The following is a 27,742-nucleotide window of genomic DNA, read 5'->3' on the forward strand; positions in this document are numbered from 1 at the left end:
CTGGTTTAACGACCAGCTGGCATTGTTTAAGCAAGAATGCAGAAGAGCGGAAGCAGCTTGGAAAAGAAGCACTACAGACGAAAACCGCGCCATCTACAAGGAAATAACAAAAAAATATCACAAAGAAATTTTCAAGGGCAAAAAGTATCATTTTCCAAGATCATCACCAACGCCCTAAATCGTCCCCGCGTAAAGAAATGCCTCTTTGATAGAAAACTGGATGACAAAGAGTTATCTTAAACTCAACGGTTCGGAAACAGAACTTCTCCTGTTTCACGACAATCGTAAGAACCAACTTTCAACAACATGAATAGCCCCGCCCATTCTGGGCAAAATCATCACCCCTAGCTCCAAAGTCAAAAGTCTCGGAGTCATCTTTCGACACCTACATGACAATGGATGCACAAATAGGGTCAGTAGTCAGCAGATCTCACCATCTGCTACGTCTACTACGCAGACTTATTCCATTTATTCCTAAATCAGACATAGCAGTCGTGGTGGGAACAATTGTTAACTCCAGACTTGACTATGCAAATGCCCTTTACCTCTGACTCCCAAAGTACCAAATCACTCGTCTGCAAGTCATTCAGAATACGGCCGCACGTCTTGTGACTGGGAAAAACCTTGGGAATCAATCTCACCCTCACTGAGTAGCCTTCACTGGCTGCCAGTGAAAGACAGAATCACTTTCAAAGCACTCTGTCTGACACATAAATGTATTTTGGGAAATGCCCCCCAATATCTATGCGAAAAACTAAAAGTCTACAACCCCAATCGCGTTCTGCGATCCTCCAACCAAAATCTACTCCAAATACCCAAAACCAGATACACGTCCAAAGGAGAACGAAGATTTGCGGTCCAAGGACCCAGACTATGGAACGCTTTACCAACCAGCATTCGGTTGGAGGAGAACCACTTGGCCTTTAGGAGAAAGATCAAGACGCATCTCTTCTGAGGTCAAAGGAGAAAAGGACAAACAAGCGCCCAGAGGCGATTCAGTTCGCATGTGCAGCGCTATATAAATTTTTCACTCACTCAGATCCGGGTGCTGAATCCTATGTCAGGGGATTCTGGACCAAAAGTGTCTCCTCATAAAGGAAGGTCTGTGGCAGAGACTGGACTTTATTCCGTGAGCCATCCCGGCTGCTAGGCCAGTGAGAGGGACCTATCCGGGGGAGCAATACCCACTCTGGCTAGAGTGGTGACGAGAACTTTTGGCTGGAAGCAAGAACCTACCTACCTACTTACCCTTCCACCCCTCCAATTTATTTTCTACCAAGTTCTACAAATAAATCCCAGAAAGAGAAGTGTATCGTGTGGACATTGGAATTCTTCAGACTCTCTTTACCGCTCTGGACAGCGAGAAGATAGAGGTAACGTGCCACCCGAAATATCTTATCCTGGTTCTCCTCCTTTTTGGAAAACCGATCACAAATAGTGAAATTGGGACCATCTCCTAATTCACCCCACTGCAACCCATCCACCCACTGACCTCCTGTCCCCTCCTCTGTTTCCCCAGCAGCTCCTTCGGGGTAGCGCTACACGTGTAATATTATACAAGGTGTGGGAACGATCGGCACAAACAATACAACCTCACATTGTTTTCTTTGATGGTGACGGAAGTCATAGAACATCGGGAACATCGCCCTGTTCAGCTGCCCATACAATCGTACAATCTCCTTCCAATCTTTTCATTGGAAGATCCTTCCCTCCGTTCTCTTATGGTTAGTGGAGGGAAATGGAAGTGTATGAGGTGATCCCCCGGGGGGTGCAATATGAGAGTCCTGAGAGATGTGAGAGCTCCGGATCTCTCTGAAGACACCAGTGTGATGAGGGGAGGAAGGAGGAGGACACAAGAAAGGGAAAGCTCCTCCTACACGAGAGATTATTGGAAGAGAAATCTTCTCACTACATTCCATGGATTGATGAATGGCGCTCAGAAGGAGATCAACATTTCATTTCCTTTTATCATCACATTTTGGAATAAATGGAATTTACTGAATGAAAATCACATTCACTGCTAGAAATTCATTCCTTGGAGAGAAATTCTCCATCCTGCTCCTCCCAATCTTCTCCTCACTGCGCTCAATAATCAACGTTCATTTCCCTCCACTAACCAGAAGAACGTCCAACAAACCTTCTTCACATGACCAATCTGGAATGAGATTCTATTGTGTCATCCCAGAGAATGGGGGGAGGGGTCCTCTTTGTGATCCCCTCCCTGTCCTGTGTTTGTAGTCAGCATTGCCTCAGGGGCATCTGTGGGAGAATGGAAGGAGGGGTCCTTATTGTGATCCCCCCTCCCCCACACTGTGTTTGTAGTCAGCATGGCCCCAGGACGTCTGTAGGGGAGGAGCCCCTGTGAGGAAGCTGGCTCACAATGTGATTGGAGTCTTCCCAGATCCGTAGTGCATACACAGAACGTCCCTCACACCTCTCAGCCAGGACAAGAAGCCTCCATCTTCCATCGGGGACACGGAGGAGAACTTTCCCCTGATTGTGGACACTTGTGAGCTGGAGGAAGAGAAGCCGAGAGATTTCCCCCTTCATGTCCAGTCACCGTGCTGGGAAGAGTCAGAAGTCACCCGACCATAGAAGAGGAGCCAAGAGGGACCATCCGAGAGGACCCCAACCATAGAAGACTCATCAGAGGAGCCCAGAGGGACCATCCGAGAGGACCCCAACCATAGAAGACTCATCAGAGGAGCCAAGAGGGACCATCCGAGAGGACCCCCACCATAGAAGACTCATCAGAGGAGCCAAGAGGGACCATACGAGAGGACCCCAACCATAGAAGACTCATCAGAGGAGCTTCACATCAACCTCCAGACCAGGACACCATCAGCCAGGTATTCATTTCCTAATTCACCCCACTGCAACCCATCCACCCACTGACCTCCTGTCCCCTCCTCTGTTTCCCCACTGCCCTTTGCCTCTCCACTGCCCCCTTGTCCTCCCCTCTGGCCCCCTATACACCCCTATTTCCCTCACTTCCCCTCTGTCCACCTCTGTGTCCCCCCCTGTAAGTCTTGTGTCTACCGCCACTGCCCCCTCCCCCTATGTTCCCCCACTGCCCCCTGTCCACTCCTTTGCCCCCTATCCACCCCTCTGTCCTACCTCTGTCCCCCTGCCCACACCTCTGACCCCTTACTGTCCTCCCATGTTTTCCATACTGCCCTCTGTCCACCCCACTGCCCCCTGTCCTCCCCTCTGTCCCCCCACTTCTCACATGTTCATCCCCCTCTGTCCCACTACTGTCTTCCTGTTCAGCCCTCTGTCTCTACACACCCCTCTGTCCTACCCCTGCCCCTTGTCCATCCCCTCTGTCTCAATACTGTCCCCCTATCCATCTCCTCTGCCCCTGTCCAACCCTGTGTCCCCCCACATTCCCTCTGTACACCCCTGTGTCCCCCCATTTCCCCCTGTTCAGCCCTGTGTTTCACCCCACTGCCTCCTCTCCCCTCTGTCCCCCCACTGCCCCCTATCCACCACTCTATCCCCCTACTGCCCCTTGTCCTCCCATGTGACCCCCTACTTCCCCATGTTCTCCTATGTGTTCCCCTCACTACCCCCCTGTCAAACCTTGTCCCCCACACTGCCCCCTGTCCTGCCCTCTGTCCCTACACTTCCCCCTCTGTCCAGCCCTTTGTCTCCACACTGCCCACCTGCCCAGCCCTTTGTCCCCACACTGCCCCCCTGCCCAGCCCTTTGTCCCCACACTGCCCTTCCGTCCACCCCTTTGTCTCCACCCTCTTCAAGGTCTATATCCCTGTCCCCCAATGCCCCCTTTCCATCCTCCTGCCCCCCTGTCCCACCACTGAGCACCTATGTTCTTTTTTTTAGATTTTCAACATTTCCCCTCAGTGATCATTATTTATTTTATCAAATAACAACAACCCCTCCCCCCACTGATCACAGAAGAGTGGCATTTTTTCCTCCCACTTACCTCTCGCTGCCCGCCTGTCCCCTCCACTTCCCTGTCTACTTCCCTCCCCCCCCCCCCAACTGCCTCCCTGTTCACCCCAATCCCTCCTCTCCCCTCACTGCCCCCTGTCATGTGTCTGGTGTGGGGTGTACATGGGGAGCAGGAAGAGGGAGTAACACAAGGATTCTAGCTTGTAGAGGAGCCTGAGGAACCCCAGAAGTGTGTGCTGATTACTAGACTGCCCCCCAACCCTTTTACCCCGTACACACGAGCGGAATTTCCGATGAAAATCTCACATCAGACTTTTGCTGGCGGAAATTCCGCTTGTGTGTACGGGGCATTAGAGTTCAGATTGTATGTAAGATTTGTATCTGCCTGTGTGTGGTCAGCCAGCTAGATATGGGCGGAGTCTCCCTCTAGTGGTGATCAGAGGTATTGCAGGCTGTGCCAAGTCTCTCACAGCTGGTATTACTGGCTACCAATAATCTCCCTCTCCTTCCCTCCTCCACCAAACAAGGTCCTCTCCTGGTTTTCTAGTTCCCGTGGGGCTTCCCTCCTTGTCATGTGTGTGGCAGTGGTGGGAAAATAGAGTGTGTGTGCTGTTATACAGCTGTTACCCCTGTCTGGGGTGGGAACTTGGGGTCCTCCTGACAATCTGCCAGCGTGCTGGGTGATTTCTGTGGATATACAACAGAAGGTGATACCCCGTGTGTTGTCTGACCCCCCACATCCCTGCACCCCGATACCATAGTCTGTAACAGACTCCTCCCACTGACCACTATGGCTGAACATTGTTTTCATCCTGCTGACCACAGACCCAAATCATTTGTCCCCCCTGACCAGCAGTATAAGGGGCACTATGACTATAATATTGTGCTGACCCCTCTACTCTATATATTGTGTTGTACATTACAATAGTGCTGACCCCTCTACTCTATATATTGTGTTGTACATTACAATAGTGCTGACCCCACTACTCTATATATTGTGTTGTACATTACAATAGTGCTGACCCCTCTACTCTATATATTGTGTTGTACATTACAATAGTGCTGACCCCTCTACTCTATATATTGTGTTGTACATTACAATAGTGCTGACCCCTCTACTCTATATATTGTGTTGTACATTACAATAGTGCTGACCTCTCTACTCTATATATTGTGTTGTACATTACAATAGTGCTGACCTCTCTACTCTATATATTGTGTTGTACATTACAATAGTGCTGACCTCTCTACTCTATATATTGTGTTGTACATTACAATAGTGCTGACCGCTCTACTCTATATATTGTGTTGTACATGACCAGCTACAGTAGTCGGGAATGACAGCGGTGACCCCGGAGGTGACACAATTCTTGTCATTCATGACAGAGGATATCGGGGGATGGGATGTTCTCCAGGCTCCTCCTACCTGACAATCACCATCTTGGACCTCCCAGACGAAACACGGCAGGAAATAGCAGGGGGGAGGGGTGACACATTCTCTGTATTGTGATTGGCCGGTTCTCCAGCTGCCCCGATCACTTCTACATGACGGCCAATCACTGGCTGAGAATAATACAAAGCTCTTTTCTCTATAAATCTCTTGAATACCAGAAGGATAAAGAATGTACATTGGTAGACAAGGGGTCAGTAAATGGGGCGGAGCTCTGCTGACTTCCATCATCCAATCACGTGTAAGAAAAACTCCATGGGGCAGATTCATGTAGATCAGTGGATCTTTAGATCCGCTCGATCTACGTGTTTTACGATCCGCCGGTGCAATTTAGTGAGGCTAGTGCAGTATTCGCAAAGCACTTACCTCGCAAATTGCACCGTCGGATCGTAACTCCCCCCGGCGGAATGCAAATTCCGCGGCTAGGGGGAGTGTACAATTTAAATCAGGCGCGTTCCTGCGCCGCTGGCAAAATATCCCAGTGCGCATGCTCCAAATGACGTCGCTGTTAGCGGCGGGTATGTCAATTGCGGCCATCGGTATTCCCGATCGACTTACGCGAATGACGTAATAATTTGAATCTCTGCGCGGGAACGACGGCCATACTTAACATTAGCTACCCCTCATATAGCAGGGGTAGCTATCCGCCGGAAAAAGCCGAACGCAAATGACGTTAAAAAAAAGCGACGGACTTGAATCGGCGGTTCTCCTCATTTGCATATGCGACACGTAAAAAAAGCGACGACACCTAGCGGCCAGCGGGAGATTGCAGCCTAAGATTCGACTGGTGTAAGTCACAGTTACACCAGTCGGATCTAAGGGAGATCTATGCGGAACTGATTCTTATGAATAAGTCGCATAGCTCCGACCGTGGGATCTCACAGATACGACGGCAGATCAGGAGATCCGCCGTTGTATCTCTTGATGAATCTGGCCCCATGTGTTTTATTTCTTTGCACGTGATTGGTTTGTTTTCTTTTATAACATTCATTATTAAATGTATCTAATATATAGAAACAATATATACAATATTATTTTACTGAGGACAATATATGATTCCCATTGGCTGATACAATGTACATTTTATTACAATTTCCAGCGGGAGAATCTCATTCAGAGAAATGTGCTGCATAGTGACGGAGGAATGTTCTTGGGTTCAGATTTGTGGGGACTTTAGGCAAGCCGTCTAAAAATCCTTGTGCAAACAGCATGATTTTATTTATGCTGTTTGGATGCTTGCACTTGTTTCCAGCAAGATGGAAGAATAAACCAAAATCTTTGTTTTCATCCGTCTTCGGCTGTTTCTCTGTATCGTTCAGTGTGTAGTGATCCCATCCAGGGGGTCACACCCCCCCGCTACCGAGCTAACCCCTTACAAAGGGATATTTACATTCCTTGTAATAGGAATAAAAGTGACACTTTTTTTTTTAAGGAACAGTGTAAAAAATAAAAGGTAAAATAAAAGATAAAAATTAAACGCGCCCCATCCCGCCGAGCTTGTGTGCTGAAGCGAATGCATACGTGAGCAGCGCCCGCATATGAAAACGGTATTCAAACCACACATGTGAGGTATTGCCGCGATCGTTAGAGCGAGAGCAATAATTCTAGTCCTAGACCTTCTCTGTAACTCAAAAGATGCAACCCGTACAATTTTTTAAACGTCGCCTATGGAGATTTTTAAGGGTAAACGTTTGTCGCCATTCCACAAGCGGGCACAATTTTGAAGCGTGACATGTTGGATATCATTTTACTCAGCGTAATATTATCTTTCACATTATACAAACAATGGGCTAACTTTACTGTTGTCTTATTTTTTAATCAAAAAAAATATTTTTTTTTCCAAAAACGGTGCGCTTGTAAGACCTTGTGCAAATACGGTGTGACATAAAGTATTGCAATGACCGCCATTTTATTCTCTAGGGTGTTAGAATTTTTTTTTTTTTTATAATGTTTGGGGGTTCTAATTGATTTTCTAATAAAAACACCAAATCTCAGAAAGAGGCTGGGTCCTTAAGTGGATAATCACTTCTCCTTTACTTCCTGGACACACCCTGCACCATCTACCCTGCCCCTTCCACCCACCTCATCAGGTGCATGTTTTTTCTATGCAATCAGTGATCACTGTTCTCACTAAATACACAGCTATAGATTGTTCATTTGGCAGAGTGTGCAGGAGCTGAGCGATCAGATAACGGCCAATGTGGATAGAGCTGTAATATTGCAATTTGGAGAAGTGTGTCATGGGTTCTGTAATGATCACCATACACTATACAACCTGGTACACCTAAAGGACATTGTACAATCAGATTGCATGGTATATGGCCAGCTTTATATAAGTACATAGGATGGAGGTGATGGAGTCACTCAGCTGTCAAGCCGCATTCATATCTCTGCGTAGTGGGAACTCGCATTCCCCCCATGAGGTTTTTTAGCATTCTGAAGCATTTTCACTCGTCACGCATAGGGTAGACCATTCATTTGACTGGGCTGCCCTATGTGCAACAATCACCCCAAAAAAGCTCCAGAACTCTTTTTTTAGAGTGGAGTGTATATATATATATATATATATATATATAGAATATCTGCTGTTCCCTTTGTGGAGAGAAATTTAAAGACTTACCAAACATCTACCCAGAATACACCTGAGAGATGACTCTTCAGCTTTTCTTCTACACATGACCCTCCTTTCTAAAGCTTTATATAAAATATCACTACTCATTCACCTTATAAACGTGGTGAGATCTTCTATCCCACTGAAATGTCTCTGTGGATTTCCAGGGTTACTGATATCAAAGGAAAGGAAGATCTCACCACATCTCTGAAGGGCGAGGAAGATCATTAGGAATAATTAATCGCTTTGAAAATGCAGAGAATTGATTTTCAAGATTCGCCTCCTATTGATTTCAATGAGGTTTGCATTTAATTTCTGCAATTTTTGGGATTTTTAGGCGGCTTGCCTAAAGTCCCCACAAATCTGAACCCAAGAACATTCCTCCGTCACTATGCAGCACATTTCTCTGAATGAGATTCTCCCGCTGGAAATTGTAATAAAATGTACATTTTATCAGCCAATGGGAATAATATATTGTCCTCAGTAAAATAATATTGTATATATTGTTTCTATATATTAGATACATTTAATAATGAATGTTATAAAAGAAAACAACTTTATTCTTTATAATTCTTTATAATAACTTTATAGAATTCTGACTTTTATTTTTTATTTTTTCTGTACAGGTGGATTGATGAACCAAGTTTTCTATCATGTTGGACTTCATCAATACAACAAAGTCACATGGGAAGTGAAGCCATATGGGTGTCTGAAGTCACTGAAAGTCTTTATCACAATTCATTGGAGGATTCACACAGGACACAAGTCATATCCGTGTTCTAAATGTTGTTCTGAATCCTCTTCAACATCGATCCCGCCTCAGAGGACAACAGGAGAGAAGTCATTTCAGTGTTCTGGAAGTGACAATGACTTTACAGTAAAGTCCAACCCATGTATACATAAGAGGAGTCATTTCAGAAGATATTTCTTGTTTGGAATGTTATAAAGATTTACAATGGAGGCAAAACGTATCAATCACCAGAAGGGTTATAATGGAGTGAAGTCATATCAGTGTTCTGAATGTGACAACGTTTTTACATTTAAGTCTCATCTTATCATACACCAGAGGGTTCACACTGGAGAGAAGCCATATCAGTGTTCTGAATGTGGCAAAGCTTTTACACAGAAGTCGCACCTTATGACACACCAGAGGATTCACACTGAAGAGAAACCATATCAGTGTTCTGAATGTGGCAAAGCTTTTACACAGAAGTCATACCTTATTATACACCAGAGGATTCACACTGAAGAGAAACCATATCAGTGTTCTGAATGTGGCAAAGCTTTTACACGTAAGTCACACCTTATGAGACACCAGAGGATTCACACTGAAGAGAAACCATATCAATGTTCTGAATGTGGCAAAGCTTTTTCACGTAAGTCACACCTTATCAGACACCAGAGGATTCACACTGGAGAGAAGCCATTTTAATGCTCTGAATGTGACAAAGCTTTTACATTAATGTCGGCATCATCTATCACCAGAGGATTTACAAGCTTCAGCTGCAGAGAGGAAACTCTGAAATAAGGGGTATCAAAGGAGTTGCGGGCATCCCATTAGTTTCACAGCCCCAATGTTATCCCACAAGCTAGGGAAGAAGTGAAAAGATAAAATGCTTCTCAAAAAAGTAACACAAATTTGTGAGCAAACTGGAATGTAATGATTGGAGGCTTTTAGCTGGATTCAGAAAGGGCGTCCTAACTTTGCGGCGGCATAGTGTATCGTGTTTACACTACGCCGCCGTAAGTTAGCGAGGCAAGTACATGATTCACAAAGTACTTGCCTGCTAAGTTGCGGCGGCGTAGCCTAAAGCGGGCGGGCGTAAGGGCGCCTAATTCAAAATAGGCTGAGGGGGCGTGTTTAATGCTAATTTGGTTTGACCTGACGTGATTGACATTTTTTTGGAACGGCGCATGCGCCGTCCACCTACATATCCCAGTGTGCATTGCGGCAACGTACGCCACACGGGCCTATTGGTTTCGACGTGGACGTAAATGACGTAAATCCCTATTCACGGACGACTTACGCAAACGACGTAAAATTTTCGAATTTCAACGCGGGAACGACGGCCATACTTAACATTACTATTCCAGCTATTTGATGGAATAACTTTAGGCCTGAAAATGCGTTACGTAAACGGCATATCTGTACTGCGTCGGCCGGGCATACGTTTGTGAATAGGCGTATCTATTTACATATTCTACGCCGACCGCAATGGAAGTGCCACCTAGCGGCCAGCCTAAATATTGCACCCTAAGATACGACGGCACAAGCCGTCGTATCTTAGATATGTTTAAGTGTATCTCAGTTTGAGAATACACTTAAACTTAGGTCGGCGCAGATTCCGAGTTAGGTCGGCGTATCTACTAATACACCGACCTATCTCTACCTGAATCTAGCTATTTGTGTTTAGTTCTTATCTCCATCAGACACACACTTAGAAGGCCTGCAAATATTTTACCTTTTGACATTTTTTTTAGATAAGCGCCCATGACTGAATTGTTTTCATCGTTATTCTCATGTTTACCTTTTTTTCATGGAGCTTTGTCTGAACATGTAATGTATTTCGTCATTCACTTACTGAGCTGTGTTCCCAAATGTTTTCTTCATTGACAGATCCTGAGCTAATACATGACCAACACTGCCGCCGTACAAAGACTAGTGGTCAAGTGGCATCTTGCCGAACCTTCCAAATTATGAAAGCTCATTCCAAATTCTTCTGACTGTTGATACTTCATCAGCCAGGCTTGAGGGCCCAGCTAAGCCCACCTTGTCCACACCTCCCATTACACGTCCCACCTCCCTCTTCACGATCAATGCTTCCTTTCCATGTTTCCTCTCCTCTCATAGATGACAGCTTTACAGGCAGGTCTGTAGTTGGGACACCAGCCAGGGAGAAGTCTCTGTTCAGTGAGAAAGCAACTTCCCAAGCTGGTGTAGGACGTCCAACACTGAGTTGCTGCTGTTTATGGGATTCATTCAACAGTACTCATACTTTCACTAGGAGGCTGAAATTCCTCTGAATGGGGTTCACTTTAATGACTCTGATTGGACAGATCTATTTTTGGGGTAAAGTTTGTAAAGAACACTTCTTATCCCTGGAAATGTTATGATGTTGGCACTAAAGTGTAACTAATTCCATAAATGGTGCAATCTGTTATTCGCGTAGATGTTTTTGTTTTTCCGAGTTTCCCCTTGTAACATTTGTATTACCTGTTGACCCTCCCAGTAGATCTGTTTTCTTCCACTTCCTGTAGAAGGCCAAGCTATGTGTCAAAAATAGCAGTTGGAGGGGGATGGGAAACACCATATAACACTGCCGGGGGTTCTTACAACTGTCAGTTTTCATTCATATGGTGGTTTAAACCTTAAAGCAGAACTCCAGCCAAATTTTGTTTCCATGTCCTTGTTGCAGATTTCCTACATTCACCCACTTTGCCATCCATGTTCTTCTGAGATCTGTAGTTCCTCTGTAATGGGCTGCTGAACTTGCTGAACAACCGTTATTACCTGCTGACTTCCTGTTTGTAAGTCCGCTGGCTGCTTTCCCTCTCCTGAGCTCAGCCAGCGGTCTGACACGCCCCCTTGTAGTCCTCTGAAAGCCAAGCAGAAGGAAGCAGACATGTTGTGGGCAGAGGGGGTCTCACAGCCCCCGGTCTATGCCACCCATGGAGGAGGTGCCATCCTTCTCCTCTATCCTCCCTCCTCTGCTCCTGCCAGTCACCGCCCCATCCACTTCACCTCCACTCCATCCCCCTTCACTCTATTCCCGCCCCCCCTGCACCACCCCCGCCCCTGCCTGCTATCTCTTTGCAGAGCGAGATTATCATCAGTAATTGTATGACACAGCAGGGATATCCCACTGTGTCAGGTATAGTATACAAGATCACCAATGCTGATGTCCCGCCCCGCCATAATAAGAACAGTGCGCTGTCAATCATAATAGTGGGGGCGGGGCATCAGCGCTCAGCATTCTCATATAACAATATCCGACACCGCGGGAGATCCCTGCTGTGTATATACAAGTAATAACTGATAATAATCCCGCTCTGCACTGGTGGTCCCTGACATGGTGGACCCTGACATGGTGGTCCCTGACATGGTGGTCCCTGACATGGTGGTCCCTGACATTCTATGTGGCACTGGTGGTCCCTGACATGGTGGTACCTGACATGGTGGTCCCTGACATGGTGGTACCTGACATGGTGGTCCCTGACATGGTGGTCCCTGACATGGTGGTCCCTGACATGGTGGTACCTGACATTCTATGTGGCACTGGTGGTCCCTGACATGGTGGACCCTGACATTCTATGTGGCACTGGTGTCACATAGAGAGTGTTGTACATTTGTTTTATATCATGAGGATCTCAGAAGGGGATATCTACACAAGGTAAAGGAGATCCAACCGGCACCTGGGTGGGAGGAAGTGGGGTCCATTTTCTTGGAGGGGTTGAGTTGGAACTCGGTTGAGTAATATGGTGGGTTTTCTTCTTAAGCCATTAGTTGTTACTATAGTTTTCATAATACTTTTATACATTGCTGATGTTGTTTCTTTCACTGTCAGAGTTGTTTTTGTCTTTTTATGCACATGGATAAATTCACATTTTAGGCCAGATGATTACTTAAAACCCCCAAACATTGTTTATTTTGTGAAAACAGAGACCCTAGAGAATAAAATGGTGGTATTTGCTTTTTTTATGTCACAGGATATTAGCGCAGCTGTTTATCAAATGCATATTTTCTGTAAAAATACATTAAAGGTAATTTAAGGTCACACAAAAACAATATATTACCCAATTTCTTGGCCAGATATAACATTTGATGTTTCTGCCTTGAATCTAGATACCAAACATGTCAAGGTGTAAAAGTCGCATGTGCTTGTGAAATGGTGACAAACTTCAGTACCAAAAATTGCCCATAGGTGACGCTTTTAAAAGTCTTTCCAGATCCAGATTAAGCCGCGTACACACGACCGTTTTTCATGTCATGGAAACAAAAAAATAAAGTTTTTCTCGACGTGATTCCTCTCAAGCCTGCCTTGCATACACACGATCGTGATACAAAATGCTCGCGCATCGCGCGGTGACGTACAACACGTAAGACAGCACTATAAAGGAGAAGTTCCATTCGAATGGCGCCACCCTTTGGGCTGATTATGCTAATTTCCCATCTCATAACTTGCTTCTGAGCATGCGCGTTTTATTCCCCGTCGTTAAATCATACACACGACTGTTTTTCACGACGAGAAAAAATAGAGCATGTTCTAAATTTTTAATGCCCATTTTTCTCGACTAGAAAAATGCTCTGGAGCCTGCACACAAACGTTTTTAACGACCAATTCAAAAACAATTGCATTTTTCTCGTCATGAAAAGCGGTGGTGTGTACGCGGCATAAGAAGTTCTCCATGAATGATGTCCCTAGAGTCATTCCTCTCCCTCTGGTGTGTGCAGCGATATGTGTGGTGTGATTGTTGTTTTCCTACATAACCGCACCTGAAGCTGCCATTTGCATGATGTGCATGTATGTGGGAACTGGGGGCTTTAACTTTTGTTTTGTGTGTTTTTCTTTTATTTACAGTGTGTTTTTTATATACAAAATGTCTTTACTTTCTGCGATAATAAATCCAATAAAAAATGTAAAAAACAATATGCATTCTTCTTTATATTTTTGGTAAAAACATTTCCAATAAGCGTATATTGATTGGTTTGCGCAAAAGTTATAGCGTCTACAAAGTACGGGAAAGATTTAGGGACTTTTTTTTGCTTTATTTTTTTTATTAGTAATGACGGGGATCAGCTTTTTTTTATTTATTTTTTCCTTCAAGCAGGACTGCGACATTGCAGCGGACAAATCTGACCCTAAAGCCTCGTACACACGATCGGATATCTGATGGAATCTAATCCGATTGATTTGTTCGTTGGATATCTGATGAAGCTGACTTTCATTAGTCTTGCCTACACACCATCAGTCAAAAATCCGACAATACCAAAACGCAGTGTCGTAAAACACTACGACGTGCTGAGAAAAATGAAGTTCAATGCTTCCGAGCATGCATCAACTTGATCCTGAGCATGCATGGATTTTTGACCGATGGACTTCCACACAGACGATCGTTTTTTTTTCAATCATTTTTTTATCCATAGGAAAAATTTAAAACATGTTCTATTTTTTTCACCAATGGAAAACAAACAAACCGATGGGGCCCACACACGATCGGTCTGTTTTCTTCGGACAAAACAATTGTGTGTACAGGGCTTAAGTCACACTTTTTGGGGACCAGAGACACCAATAAAGTGATCAGTGCTAAAAAATTGATCACTGTATAAATGGCACTGGCAGGAGGGTTTAACACTAGGGGTGATCAAAGGGTTAAGTGTTCCCTAGGGAGGTGCTTTCTATCTATGAGGGGAATGGACTAACAGGGAGTAAAGATAGATTGTTGTTCCTGATCACTAGGAACAACAGATATCTCTCTACTCTCCTGTCAGAACAGGGATCTTCCTTGTTTACATAGGCAAATCGCACATTCTGCTTCCATGGGTGGCAGGGGGACATCGCAGCTGCCAGGTATTCATGTCGGCTCCCGCACTGCCGCCGGGGCACGCTCTGGATCTGTTGCACGAAATGACATACAGGTATGTCGTCTCTCACAAAAGAGCCGACCTGCTGCAGTATATATACTTTGGCTGGTTCGCAAGTGGCTAAATATAGTGCCTGGGGGTCCCCTCAGTCTGCCTGTAAAGTGGCGCATCTGTAGCATGCATAGAACATGCAGAAAAAATGATATTTCTCAAAAAAAACTTGTCAAATTTCATTTAAAAAAAACTTGAGGTTACAACTGTTGGCACCCGATAGATTTATGGCATTTATTATTATTATTATTATTATTATTATTATTATTATTATTTTACTAGTAATAGCATCAATATGCGATTAATTTTTTTATAACTATTTTATTTTTGTTTTGTTTGTTTTGTGGAAATGCTTTGTGTGTTTTGAATTCTTCTTTTGTTGTAAATTGGAAAATAAAATAAATAGTATTTGATTGGAAAAAAAAGTGTAACTATGGGCAGATCAATAATTACATTTGTTGTGCTTTTTAAGGACAGTTTTCCCGCACAGTATTCATTATTAAGTAATTTTTCACGAGGATATTTTTAAGATACACAACCAGTCAAGCAATAGTTACATCTAAGGCCTCGTACACACGACCAGGTTTCTCGGCAAAACCAGCAAGAAAACTGCTTCTTGCCGAGATTCCCGTTCGTGTGTACGAGGCATTCAGGTTTCTCATCTGGAAATCTGGCCAGAATCTCAACGAGAAAAAAAGAGAACCTGCTGTCTTTTTTCTCATCGAGATTCTTGTCGGCCTGTTTCCCAATGAGAAAACCAAGAGTGTTCATACTCACCTGTCACCGTGGAAACCCGCGCATGCTCAAAATTACTTCAACGCATGCACTGTAGCTTCTACGGCATAGGTAGGGTGAAGCAAGATGGAGGCGACAGCATCAAATATGACAAGCGCATGCTTGTCATATGCGATGGCGTCACCGCATTATTTCCTTTCAAGAGAACCGCGGTTCTTTTGAAAAGAAAATCAGTGCACTCCGGCGGCAAGAGTTTCTTGCCAAGAATCTCGTCAGGGAAAACAATGGGTTTTTCCTGACGAGATTCTCGGACGTGTGTACGAGACCTATTGGTTGACAAAAACAAATGTTTACATGAAATTAAAATAGTGATTGCGTTACATAAAAATCTTGAAAATCAGTAGACACACCCCCAAAATGGGAGTGTAGTACCTTTGGCGTAATGCCACCATGATAACTTCTCGGTAAAATCAATAACCTTGTGAAAATAACAATTTAAACAGAACCGTCTTTATTTCACATGTCCAACTGTTAGGCCCCGTACACACGAGAGGATTTATCCGCAGATACGGTCCAGCGGACCGTTTCCACGGATAAATCCTCTCAAAGATTTCCGCTGATTTCGATGGGATGGAGTGTACACACCATCGCATTGAAATCCGCGCGGAAATCCTCTGCCGATGACGTGTCGCGCCGTCGCCGCGATTATGACGCGGCGACGGGCGCGACGCTGTCATATAAGGAATTCCACGCATGCGTCAAATCATTACGACGCGTGCGGGGAATCCCTTTGGACGAATGGATCCGGTAAGTCTGTACAGACGAGCGGATCCATCCGTTGGAATGGATTCCAGCAGATGGATTTGTTGTGCAGCACAGCAAATATCCGATCTGCTGGAATCCATCCCAGAGGAGATTTCTCCGCGGAAACAGATCCGCTGGCGTGTACACACCATAGGATCTATCCGCAGAAACCCATTTGCTGGGATTTATCTGCGGATGGATTCTATCGTGTGTACGGGGCCTTACTATACTGCAGGTAAGTAAATGGTTAACAATGTAAAATAAATTAAATGTTTGTTTTGTCAATAACAATGGGAATTATGCGAAAAGAAAAATATAATAAAAAATGGAATCTTTACAGAAAAATCTACAAGGTGGTTATTGATTCGGGAGAATAATTATCAATTGTATAACGTTCAATAATTCAATATTTTAGAGAACGCAAATGAATTCAAGATAAAATCAACATGACATAATAATCCATTCCAAAATAGCTCTTGGTTTGGATTGCTGGTTACCAGAATTTTTAAGATGGCTGCCGGACGGATACTCTTAAAGAGGAATTACTTCTTGCGACCTCAGAGTTCCAAATATCAGGTGATCAGGAATCTTCATGAATATCAAAATATGTATTGATATATATATATATATAATAAATACTGCACTCATCCAATAAGAGTGTATGTGGAATCTGTAGTGGCTGCCACCACAACAAAAGGATAAATGTAATAAATGTGAAAACAAAGTGCAGCGCCTCTAAAACAGCAAATAAGAAGCACTCCCCCTGTAGTAGGAGTGCTAAAGGTAAATATAGTGAAATAAATCACAAGTGTGCAAAAAAAGAATCACAATGATAAGTCCATCAACAATGATATGTGAATAAAATAATCACAAATAGTGCAAGTGTCCCGAAAGACAAAGTAACAATTGTCCATTAACCACTTAAGCCCCGGACCAATATGCTGGCTAAAGACCCAAGGTGTTTTTACAGTTCGGGACTGCGTCGCTTTAACAGACAATTGCGCGGTCGTGCGACGTTGCTCCCAAACAAAATTGGCGTCTTTTTTTTCCCACAAATAGAGCTTTCTTTTGGTGGTATTTGATCACATCTGCGGTTTTTAGTTTTTGCGCTATAAACAAAAATAGAGCGACAATTTTGAAAAAAAAATCAATATTTTTTACTTTTTTCTATAATAAATATCCCCCAAAAACATATATAGTTTTTTTTTTCCCCTCAGTTTAGGCCGATACGTATTCTTCTACCTATTTTTGGTAAAAAAAATCGCAATAATCGTTTATCGGTTGGTTTGCACAAAATTTATAGCGTTTACAAAATAGGGGATCGTTTTATTGCATTTTTATTTTTTTTATTTTTTTTACTACTAATGGCGGCGATCAGCGATTTTTTTCGTGACTGCGACATTATGGCGGACACTTCGGACAATTTTGACACATTTTTGGGACCATTGTCATTTTCACAGCAAAAAATGCATTTAAATTGCATTCTTTATTGTGAAAATGACAGTTGCAGTTTGGGAGTTATCCACAGGGGGCGCTGTAGGAGTTAGGCTTCACTTTGTGAGTGTTTACAACTGTAGGGGGGTGTGGCTGTAGGTGTGACATCATCGATCGTGTCTCCCCTATAAAGGCGATGACGCGATCGATACGCCGCCACAGTGAAGCACGGGGAAGCCGCGTTTACACACGGCTCTCCCCGTTCTTCAGCTCCGGGGACCGATCGCCGCACTCGAGTGGCGATCAGGTCCGTGGGACCCGCGGTCCCGGAGCTTCGGACCGGGTCGCGGGAGCGCGCCGCGACCCACGGCTGGGTACAAGTACAGGACGTATATATACGTGCTTGTGCCCAGCCGTGCCATTCTGCCGACGTATATGTGCAGGAGTGGTTAAAGGGTGACTTAAGTGGTTAAAGGGTGACAGTGAAATAACATCAAAATATACACCGGGTATGAAGCGTGGTTCCTTGTAAAATACACGTGGATAAAATTTCCATCAGGAACAAAAACACCCATCCGATCAGAGAAGAATTAAATACCCTTACCGGATTTGGTGGACCCAAAACACCATATGGCGGTGGGTCTGGTAAGCATGGACAGCCCAATGACTGGTCTGGATGGTTGTGTTGTGTTTTCCAACCTGCTGCAATCCCCTTGTCGTGATGGAAAATATCACTTTCCCATTTAAACTGTATAAGATGAACTCCAAACACAGGAAGAAAGAAAAAACAAAAGAGGATGCCTCCTCATAATGTAAAAAAAGAGTAAAAAAATGTATTCAAATAGAAAAAATTTCATCCACAAAAATAAAAAACATATAAAACGTCCACATCAAGTAAAAAGTAGAAAGAAAGTTTGCACAGTATTGGAGTGGCTGGGGCCAGTGTATGTGCCCGACCGGTTTAATCATGCCCCAGTTGAAGTCTTAGCAGATGAAACCGGTGATTTATTTCACTATATTTACATTTAGCACTCCTACTACGGGGGGGGGGGTGCTTCTTATTTCCTGTTTTAGAGGCGCTGCACTTTGTTTTCACACACATATATATATATTTTTTTTAAAACAGTTTTTTCCAGGAATGACACAGGTTATATATATCAATCAATATCACGCAAAATGATTATCTATCTGGATAAATGAATAATTCTGATATTTCCAATGAGTATGTGTTAATCTAAACATAGGTTAATTCTTATGCCGCGTACACACGATCAGTCCATCCGATTAGAGCGGTCTGATTGACCGCTGTCATCGGTTAACCGGTGAAGCTGACTGATGGTCCGTCGCGCCCACACACCATCGGTTAAATAACCGATCATGTCAGAACGCGGTCACGTAAATCACGTACGACGGCACTATAAAGGGGAAGGTCATATCCAATGGCGCCACCCTTGGGTCTGCTCTTGCTGATTCTGTGTTACCGCGTGTTAGTAAAAGTTTGGTTAGAGCCGATTCGCGCTTTTCAGTCTCCGAGCTTTGCAGATCGTTTTCTCGGGTTCAGTTTTTGCTTTTGGGTTCGTATCTGTTTTTCAGTGCTTGCAGTCAGGTCGTATCTGTTTTGCAGTGCGATCCTGTCCGCTCGATTTCTGTTTTTCAGTTTGTTCTTTTCAGGCCTTGCTGTACTTGGTTGCTTTCTGCTTTAAGTGTTCTTCCATCATACAAGTGATACAGAAGTTCTATATTAAGGTAAGTTGTCTTCTTTCACATCACAATCTATATATGTCTTAAATGTATGCTAATGTCTTGTATTTCTTGCATCATTCCCTAATTACCATGATTGTAATATGCTGTGAATGTCCCCTTTGTCCTCATGCATGTTAAAAGTTTTGAATGGTCCTTTTTTGGCCTACATGCATATTTCCCTTCACTAACCTGTCCAGCATGCTATCCTAGGCCCAAACACACCTAGCCTAGTCTGTTTCCTACTTTTTTTGTCTGCTCCATTGTAGTTCTGCCCCCCCCCCCCCCCATAAAAATCCCAATGTTTTTTTTTTTCTCATTCCATTTTGTCAGAGTGCTAGAGGGTTTATTTTTCTGGGCCCAAACTCAGCTAGAAACACCCCCCCTTAAAATGTTTAATGGCCCATCAGAGGGGTGAGGAGTCTGATAATTGGGCCTATTTTAGATCTGGCATGTAATTAGCACTCCACTAATAAATGATATACTGATGTTGGACAAGGATGTCTTTTGTATTGTGATTGCATTGTTTTTGTGCCAAAGTAATAATTTGGAGTTTTGTTTGACTCCACAGTTTCCTTCCACGCCACAGGAATGGCAGACCGTGGCTTCCCAGTTGGCCCAGCGGTAGGACTTCTCTAACAGTGGAGAGGCAATAGATGGGAAAAACGTCCACATAGTCCCGCCACCCCGTTCGGGGTCATACTATTTCAACTACAAAGGTTTTCATAGTATTGTATTGATGGTGTTGGCACAGTATGAGTTGTTGTAAGTGGACGTGGGGAGGAATGGCCGGATGTCCGACGGTGGAGTCTTTGCGCAGATGGAGTTTGCCCACCATCTCCAGACTGGTGGCCTGGCCCTGCCACGGGATGAAGATAATGTGGAGGCACTCCCTTTTGTGTTATTTGTCGCGGATGTAGCTTTCAGGCTTGGACCACACCTCATGATGCCATTTCCCCAGAGGACTCTCACCCTGGAGAGGAGGGTTTTGAATTACCGGCTGTCCAGAGCCCGGAGGGTTGTCGAGAATGCCTTCGGGATAATGTCCAGACGATTCCGCCTGTTCCAGACAGCCATCCACATGGCAGACTATAAACTGAACACTGTCATGTTTCCTGCTGCATTTTTTATAATTATTTGCACAGGCATTCAGAGACCTACCTTTCAAACATTTGGCCTGAGGCCAGACAATCATCTGAGAACCTGACTGGCCTGGACACTGGCCGTACTGGATTGGCCCCCAAACTGCTCGAGATGCCCCCAAACTGCTCGGGATGCATCTATACGTGGAGTACTTCACTGGTAGGGGGGTCATTGCTATGCCAGACTATATTTCTTTGTAAACAAACCAAAAAAAGGCAGAGGCGCATGTCCCAGCTGGAGGAAGAGTGTCTGCAGGTCAATAGGGAGGCAGATTCCATCATGAGGGCCCCCTTAACCCTCTTGAGGGCTACAGCACCTACCTTGCTGACCAGCTGCAAAAAATGGATGAGCGACAACGGGCCCTGGCAGAGGATTTTTTAGCCCGAGAATATGATGTGATTCATCAACAAATATTGAACTTTAAAAAACCTGTGGGAAATCAGAAATCCATCCTATTCTAACAAGAATGTTCGAAGGGCAACAATTGTTCAATTGGTCACTTATATGCAGACCTTGATACCAGAGCTAACTTCCACCATGATAAGCAATAAAATCAATAGCATGAGGAATGCTTACAAGAAGCGTTTGATACAGGTCCGTGCTTCTCGGAGGTCAGGAGCAGCAGCAGATGAAGTACAGGAGCCCAAGCTGTGGTACTATAAACACCTGCATTTTCTGGACGTTTAGATCAAGGCCAGATAATCACCTTCCAATCTTCCTTCCACCCTTCCCTCCACCGCTCCCTCCAGCGTTCCCTTCCACTGTTCCCCCCACCCCTGCAGAGGCTGCCGCGGAGCTGGCTGAGATTGAGTAGCCATATCTGAACATCTTTAGTCAGGTATAGTAGTTTACAACATATTTCTTGGCCTCCAAAATTTTTTTGGTTAACGAGATGTTTTTTGAACCAAAATGAAAGCTTGAAAACCCAAACAAAAGTCGTGGGCAGAAAATATAGTGACAGGGATGCCAACTGCAGGGGTCAGAATGAGAGTTGACAATGCAACAGTCATGAGCTTTAAAATGGGTGTGCTTGATGAAGCCAAAAAAAAAACATGTCCCTTTTTTAGACACAGGAAGAGATCAGCCAAGAGGAGGAGGAGGCTACCGAATGTGTCAGCCAGGAGGAGGAAGGGGTGAGTGGCAGCCAGGAGGAGGCTGGGCAGAGTGGCAGTCAGCAGGTGCCCAGGCCCAGTGGCAGCACTGTGTCAGAGGTGGCTCCCCTCCAGATGCGGCCACCAAAAAAAACGAGGTGCATGACCCAGCTGGAGGAGGAGTCACTGCGGGTCATTAAGGAGGCAGCGGAAATCATGAGGGCCCCCCTTAACCCTGTTGAGAGCTTTGGCTCATGCATTTCACACGAACTGCAAGAAATGGAGAAGCAACAACATGGCCTGGCCCAGTCTCCTCCTCCTGCTGCCACATTTTCACCACCTGCAAGGGGCCGTGGAAGGAGCAGTGGAAGGAACGCTGCAGGGAGCCGTGGAAGGAAGGCTGTAAGGAAGATCAGAAAGTGATTTCCTGGCTTTAAGATGATTTGCCAGAAAACTGAGGTTGTTGTAGTACCACAGCTTGGGGTCATGTATGACATCTGCTGCTGCTTCTGATTTATGGGATTTGGGGAGCACATTGTGACCCAAATTAGAGGGACTCCTGATGTTATTGATTTTGTTGTTGATTATGGTGGAATGTGCCTTTGGTGTCCAAAGTCTGCATATATTTGTCTGATTGTGCAATTGTTGCCCTTCATGTTGCTTTTTTTTATCCAGAATAAATGGAGATTTAATTGAAGTTAAATACTTGTCTGTTGTGTTTTTCGGGTGAATAGCCATCAAACATTTCCGAAATACAATGTGAAATTAACAAAGGACACAACCTCCTTGAGGGGGAGGGGGGGTGAAAAAAAAAACATTGTTGTGATAACTTGAGAGGAAAAAAAATTCTCCAAAAAAAAAAAAAATTATGTGAAGTACAAAAAATTATTTTGGAGATCTGGCTTTCTAAAAAAAAAAAACATGAGATCACAAGCAAAAAAGAAAAGAAGTCAGTATGGGAGAACTCTGTCTAAATAGCATCAGCAAAACAACGTCTTTATTCTAGCAATAGAACGAAGAAAAAAATATGCTGCAATAAACGAGACACTAATTTTAAAAATGTAGAAGGTGCCATCTCCAAAACGAACGCTAGTTTTACAAGAACGAGCGCTCCCGTCCCCTAATTTACACTGAGCATGCGTGGATTTTTAACCGATAGGTCATGCCTACAAACTATCGGTTTTGACCTATCGGTTAGGAATCCATCGGTTAAAATTTAAAGCAATTTGGCTTTTTTTTAACCAATGGTTAAATAACCTATGGGGCCCACACACGATCGGTTTTGACCGATGAAAACGGTCCATCAGACCATTCTCATCGGTTTAACCGATCGTGTGTACGCGGCGTTATACATTTATAATCATGATTTGGTGCTTTCATAATGCTAATTAGCTTTTCAAAACATTTCTACTTTTATATATATATTTTTTTATAACAGAGGGCCAGATTCACAAATGAGATACGACGGCGTTTCTCCTGATACGCCGTCGTATCTCTGTTTCTATCTATGCGACTGATTCATAGAACCAGTTACGCATAGATATCCCTAAGATCCGAAAGGTGTAATTGTTTTACACTGTCGGATCTTAGGATGCAGTACCGCGGCCGCCGCTGGGGGGATTTTGCATCGTAAACCAGCGTCGGGTATGCAAATTAGGAGTTACGGCAGATCCACAACGTTTTTTCGCGTTCGCTACGTCGCCGCTAGTCAAGTTTCCGTCTCAAAGTTACACTTTTTTTTTTTGGTGCCTTAACATTAGTCAGCAAGTGTATTGCTGTCTAAAGTATGGCCGTCGTTCCCGCATCAAAATTCAAAATTTAACGTTGTTTGCATAAGCCGTTCGGGAATACGGAAGTACGCTACGCGCGTCGCCGTTCAAAAAAATGACGTCACGGCGCACAAAGCACGACGGGAGTTAGGAAATGGAGCATGCGCAGTAGGTCCGGCGCGGGAGCGCGCCTAATTTAAATGGCACACACCCATTTGAATTGGCCCGCCTTGCGCCGGAGGCCGCGGGCGTAGTTTTCATCGCAAGTGCTTGGTGAATCAGGCACTTGCAATGAAAAATTGTGGCTAATAGCAGGCGCAGCCAATGCTAAAGTATAGCTGCGGCTCCCGCCCGTGAAATTTAAATTTCACGTCGTTTACGTAAGTGAACCGTGATTGGCGCTGGACGCCATTCACGTTCACTTAGAAGCAAATGACGTCCTTGCGACGTCATTTGCCGCAATGCACGTCGGGAAAGTTTCCCGACGGTGCATGCGCTGTTAGCTCGGCGCGGGAGCGCGCCTAATTTAAATGATTCCCGCCCCCGGCGGGATCATTTACATTAGGCGCCCTTACGCTGGGCTAATTAGCATAGCGCCCGCGCAATTTACGGAGCTACTGCTCCGTGAATCGCTGGGCAAATGGAAATATTTGCGTGGGCGCAGAGAAGAATCTTTGCTCTTTGCCCACGCAAATATTGCTCCATTCTACTTGAATCTGGGCCATTGATTCTTACAACATGCATTGCAACATTGTAACATAGCATATTGAGGGGCAGATCCACAAAGGCATTACGCCAGTGTATCTATTGATACGCCACGTAATTTTAAATTTCCCGCGTCGTATCTTTGTTTTGTATCCACAAAACAAGATACAACGGCATCTCGGGTCGATCTGACAGGCGTACGTCTGAGGCCTAGTACCTCTCGAGGATTTTGATCCGATGGAGTGTACTCACCATCGGATCGAAATCTGCGCCAAAATCCCATCGCAATGACGTGTCATATAAGGAATTCCACGCATGCGTCGAATCATTACGACGCATGCAGGGGATCCCATCGGACGGATTGATCCGGTGAGTCTGTACGGACCAGCGGATCAATCCGTTGGGATGGATTCAAGCGGATAGATTTGAAAGCATGTCTTCAAATTTTTATCCGCTGGAAATCCATCCCAGGGGATAAAAATCCACGGAAACAGATCCGCTGGATCGTACACACGAGGGGATCTATCCGCTGGAGCCGGTTCACGGATCAATTCCAGCTGATGGATCCTCTCGTGTGTATGGGGCCTTAGTACCCTGTCGGATCTAAGCTGCAATTTTTCGGCGGCCGCAAGGTGGCGTTTCCGTCGAAATCCGCGTTGAGTATGCAAATTAGCTAGTTACGGCGATCCACGAACGTACGTCCGCCCGGCGCATTTTTTTTTACGTTGTTTGCGTTCGGCTTTTTCCGGCGTATAGTTAAAGCTGCTGTTATGAGGCGTACTCAATGTTAAGTATGGCCGTCCTTCCCGCATAGAAATTTGAAATTTTCACGTTGTTTCCGTAAGTCGTTCGCGAATAGGGATTTGCGTAGAATGACATCACCGTCGGAAGCATTGGCTTGTTCCGGGTTAATTTCGAGCGCATGCGCAGTTAAAAAAAAAACGTTGTTTATGTCGGGTCACAACGTATTTACATAAAACATGCCCCCATCACAGCCATTTGAATTCCGCGCCATTACGCCGCCAAAGATACACTATGCCGCCGTAACTTACGACACGGATTCTTTGTGGATTCAAAAAAATAAAATAAGTTACGGCGGAGTAGTGTATCTTAGATACGCTACGCCCGGCGCATAAATGCGCCACTGTACGAGGATCTGCCCCTATATGTCCATATCTATATAGATACATGTAGGTATTTTTCTTTTTTATGTTTCTGACTTGCATAACTTCAAATCTTTCTAACATGTGTTGGAAAGGACTTTGAGCCGCTTAAAAGGATGTTTTGAAGATGACTCAGCTTGTCCAAACAGATCTTACTTGAGCACAATGGGCCAGATTCAGGTAGAATAGCGGCGGCGTAACGTATCGCATTTAAGTTACACCGCCGCAAGTTTTACGGGCAAGTGCTTGATTCACAAAGCACTTGCCTGTAAAGTTGCGGCGGCGTAGCGTAAATCCCTCCAGCGCAAGCCCGCCTAATTCAAATGGGGCGTGGATCATTTAAATTAGGTGCGTTCCCGCGCCGAACGTACTGCGCATGCTCCGTTTTGAAATTTCCCGCCGTGCTTTGCGCAAAATGACGTCGCACCGACGTAATTTTTTGAACGTCGATGTGAGTTACGTCCTTTCCTATTCACGGATGACTTACGCAAAAAAAAATAAAACATTTGACGCGGGAACGACGGCCATTCTTTAACATGGCAAGTCTAAAGATAGGCCAAGAAATAGCAGCTTTAACTATACGCCGGGAAAAGCAGACTAGCGACGACTTAAGAGAATGCGACGGCCGCGCGTACCTTTGTGAATCGCCATAAAAAGCTAATTAGCATACCTGACGTGGAAAACGACGCAAACTCCACCCAGCGGGCGCCAGAGTATTACACCTACGATCCAAAGGCGTACAAAGCCGTACGCCTGTCGGATCGAAGCCAAAAGCCGTCGTATCTTGGTTTGAGGATTCAAACTAAAGATACGACGCGGCAAATTTGAAAGTACGCCGGAGTATCAGTAGATATCAGTAGATACTCCGGCATACTTCTTCTGTGAATCTGGCCCAATGTTTTTTTTTGCTAGATAAGGGTTATTTGCATGTGATGATAACTTATGCTGCGTACACACGATCGGAATTTCTATTGTGTGTAACCCCCTCCATATTTTTTTATCGGAAATTCCGATGAATTCCATCAGAGTTTAGATATAGGACATGCTCTATTTTTCTCCGATGGAATTCCATCGTGATTTGGCCGGGCAATAGCCTGATCGTGTGTACGCGGCATACTGTAAGTTAGCTATCTGTGAAACTTTTCATTATGGCAGGTTTTGTCTTCTTAATCTACCCAACAAAGATAAGTAAACAACTTCTTGTTTTGTGAGGAAAGCTACCATTGTTCCAGCAGTCACTGTTTTATCACCTGCTTGTAAAAAGCCTTCAATAGTTGATGTATTGAAGACTTGGCAAAATATATGAAGTCACAACGTCCTTCAGTTCATCTATCTTGCTTTAACTGGTTCCAAGAGAATAATTGCAATATCATAGTTCATAGTTCTTTGAGGTCTTAAGCCTCAAACTGCTGGCAGAGCACTCTTGCCGAGTATACCGAGCGCGTGTACGAGGCTTTCAGATTTCTCGTCAAGAAAACTGCCTAAAATATTGACGCGAAAAAAAGAGAACCTGCTCTCTATTTTCTCGTCATGATTCTCGGCAGTTTCCTGCCAAGAAACCCGAGACCTGAGAGTGTGTATACTTACCTGTCACTGTGGAAACCCACGCATGCTCAAAATGACTGACGCATTTGCGGTAGCTTCCTAGGCATAGGTAGGCTGCAGCAAGATGGCCTACACACGATCGTGAAAAAAACAAAATGCTCTAGCAAAGTGCGGTGACGTACAACACGTCCGACCGCACTATAAAGGGGAAGTTCCATTCGGATGGCGCCACCCTTTGGGCTGCTTTTGCGGATTTCGTGTAAGTAAAAGTTTGGTGAGAGACGATTCGCACTTTTCAGTCTTCGTGCTTTTCAGTCTGTTACAGTGTGATGAATGTGCAATCTCCATTACAAATGCTAGTTTTACCAGAACGAGCGCTCCCGTCTCATAACTTGCTTCCAAGCATGCGTGTTTTTTTTCCCGTCGTTAAAGCGTACACACGATCATTTTTTACGTGAAAAATAACACAAAAATTTAGAGCATGTTCTAAATTTTTTATGTCATTTTTCACGTCATGAAAAACGGTCGTGTGTACGCGTCATTAGGGTCAGATTTGTCTGCTGCAATGTCGCAGTCCTGCTTAAAAAATAAAAATATCGCTGATCCCCGTCATTACGAATAAAAACAAATAAAACAAAAAAAAGTCCCTAAATATTTCCCCTACTTTGTAGACACTATGGCCCTGATTCTCGTAGGAGATACAATGGCATATCTCCAGATACACCGTCGTATCTCTGAGGCCCCATACACACCATAGAATCTATCCGCAGATAAATCCCATCAAATGGGTTTCTGCGGATAGATCCTATGGTGTGTACACTCCGGCGGATATTTATCCGCGGATAAATCTCCCCTGGGATGGATTTCCAGCAGATGAATATTTGCTGACATGCTCAACAAATCCATCTGCTGGAATCCATTCCAACGGATGGATCCGCTCGTCTGTACAGACTTACCGGATCCATCCGTCCAAAGGGATTCCCCGCACGCGTCGTAATGATTT

At 44.5% G+C, this 27,742-nt stretch overlaps 1 protein-coding gene across 1 annotated transcript in view; it reads right to left on the minus strand.

Annotated features, from left to right (window-relative positions):
* The window catches only part of LOC120921558 (zinc finger protein 850-like), a 47,336-nt gene that overhangs the window by 14,386 nt on the left and 5,208 nt on the right, over positions 1-27,742 (minus strand). Inside the window, 1 exon segment of the mRNA XM_040334059.1 lies at positions 2,419-2,427. Within this exon segment, the coding sequence (XP_040189993.1) occupies positions 2,419-2,427 (9 nt within the window).

This window comes from Rana temporaria (assembly GCF_905171775.1).
Source record: "Rana temporaria chromosome 2 unlocalized genomic scaffold, aRanTem1.1 chr2e, whole genome shotgun sequence".
NCBI classification, from domain to species: domain Eukaryota; kingdom Metazoa; phylum Chordata; class Amphibia; order Anura; family Ranidae; genus Rana; species Rana temporaria.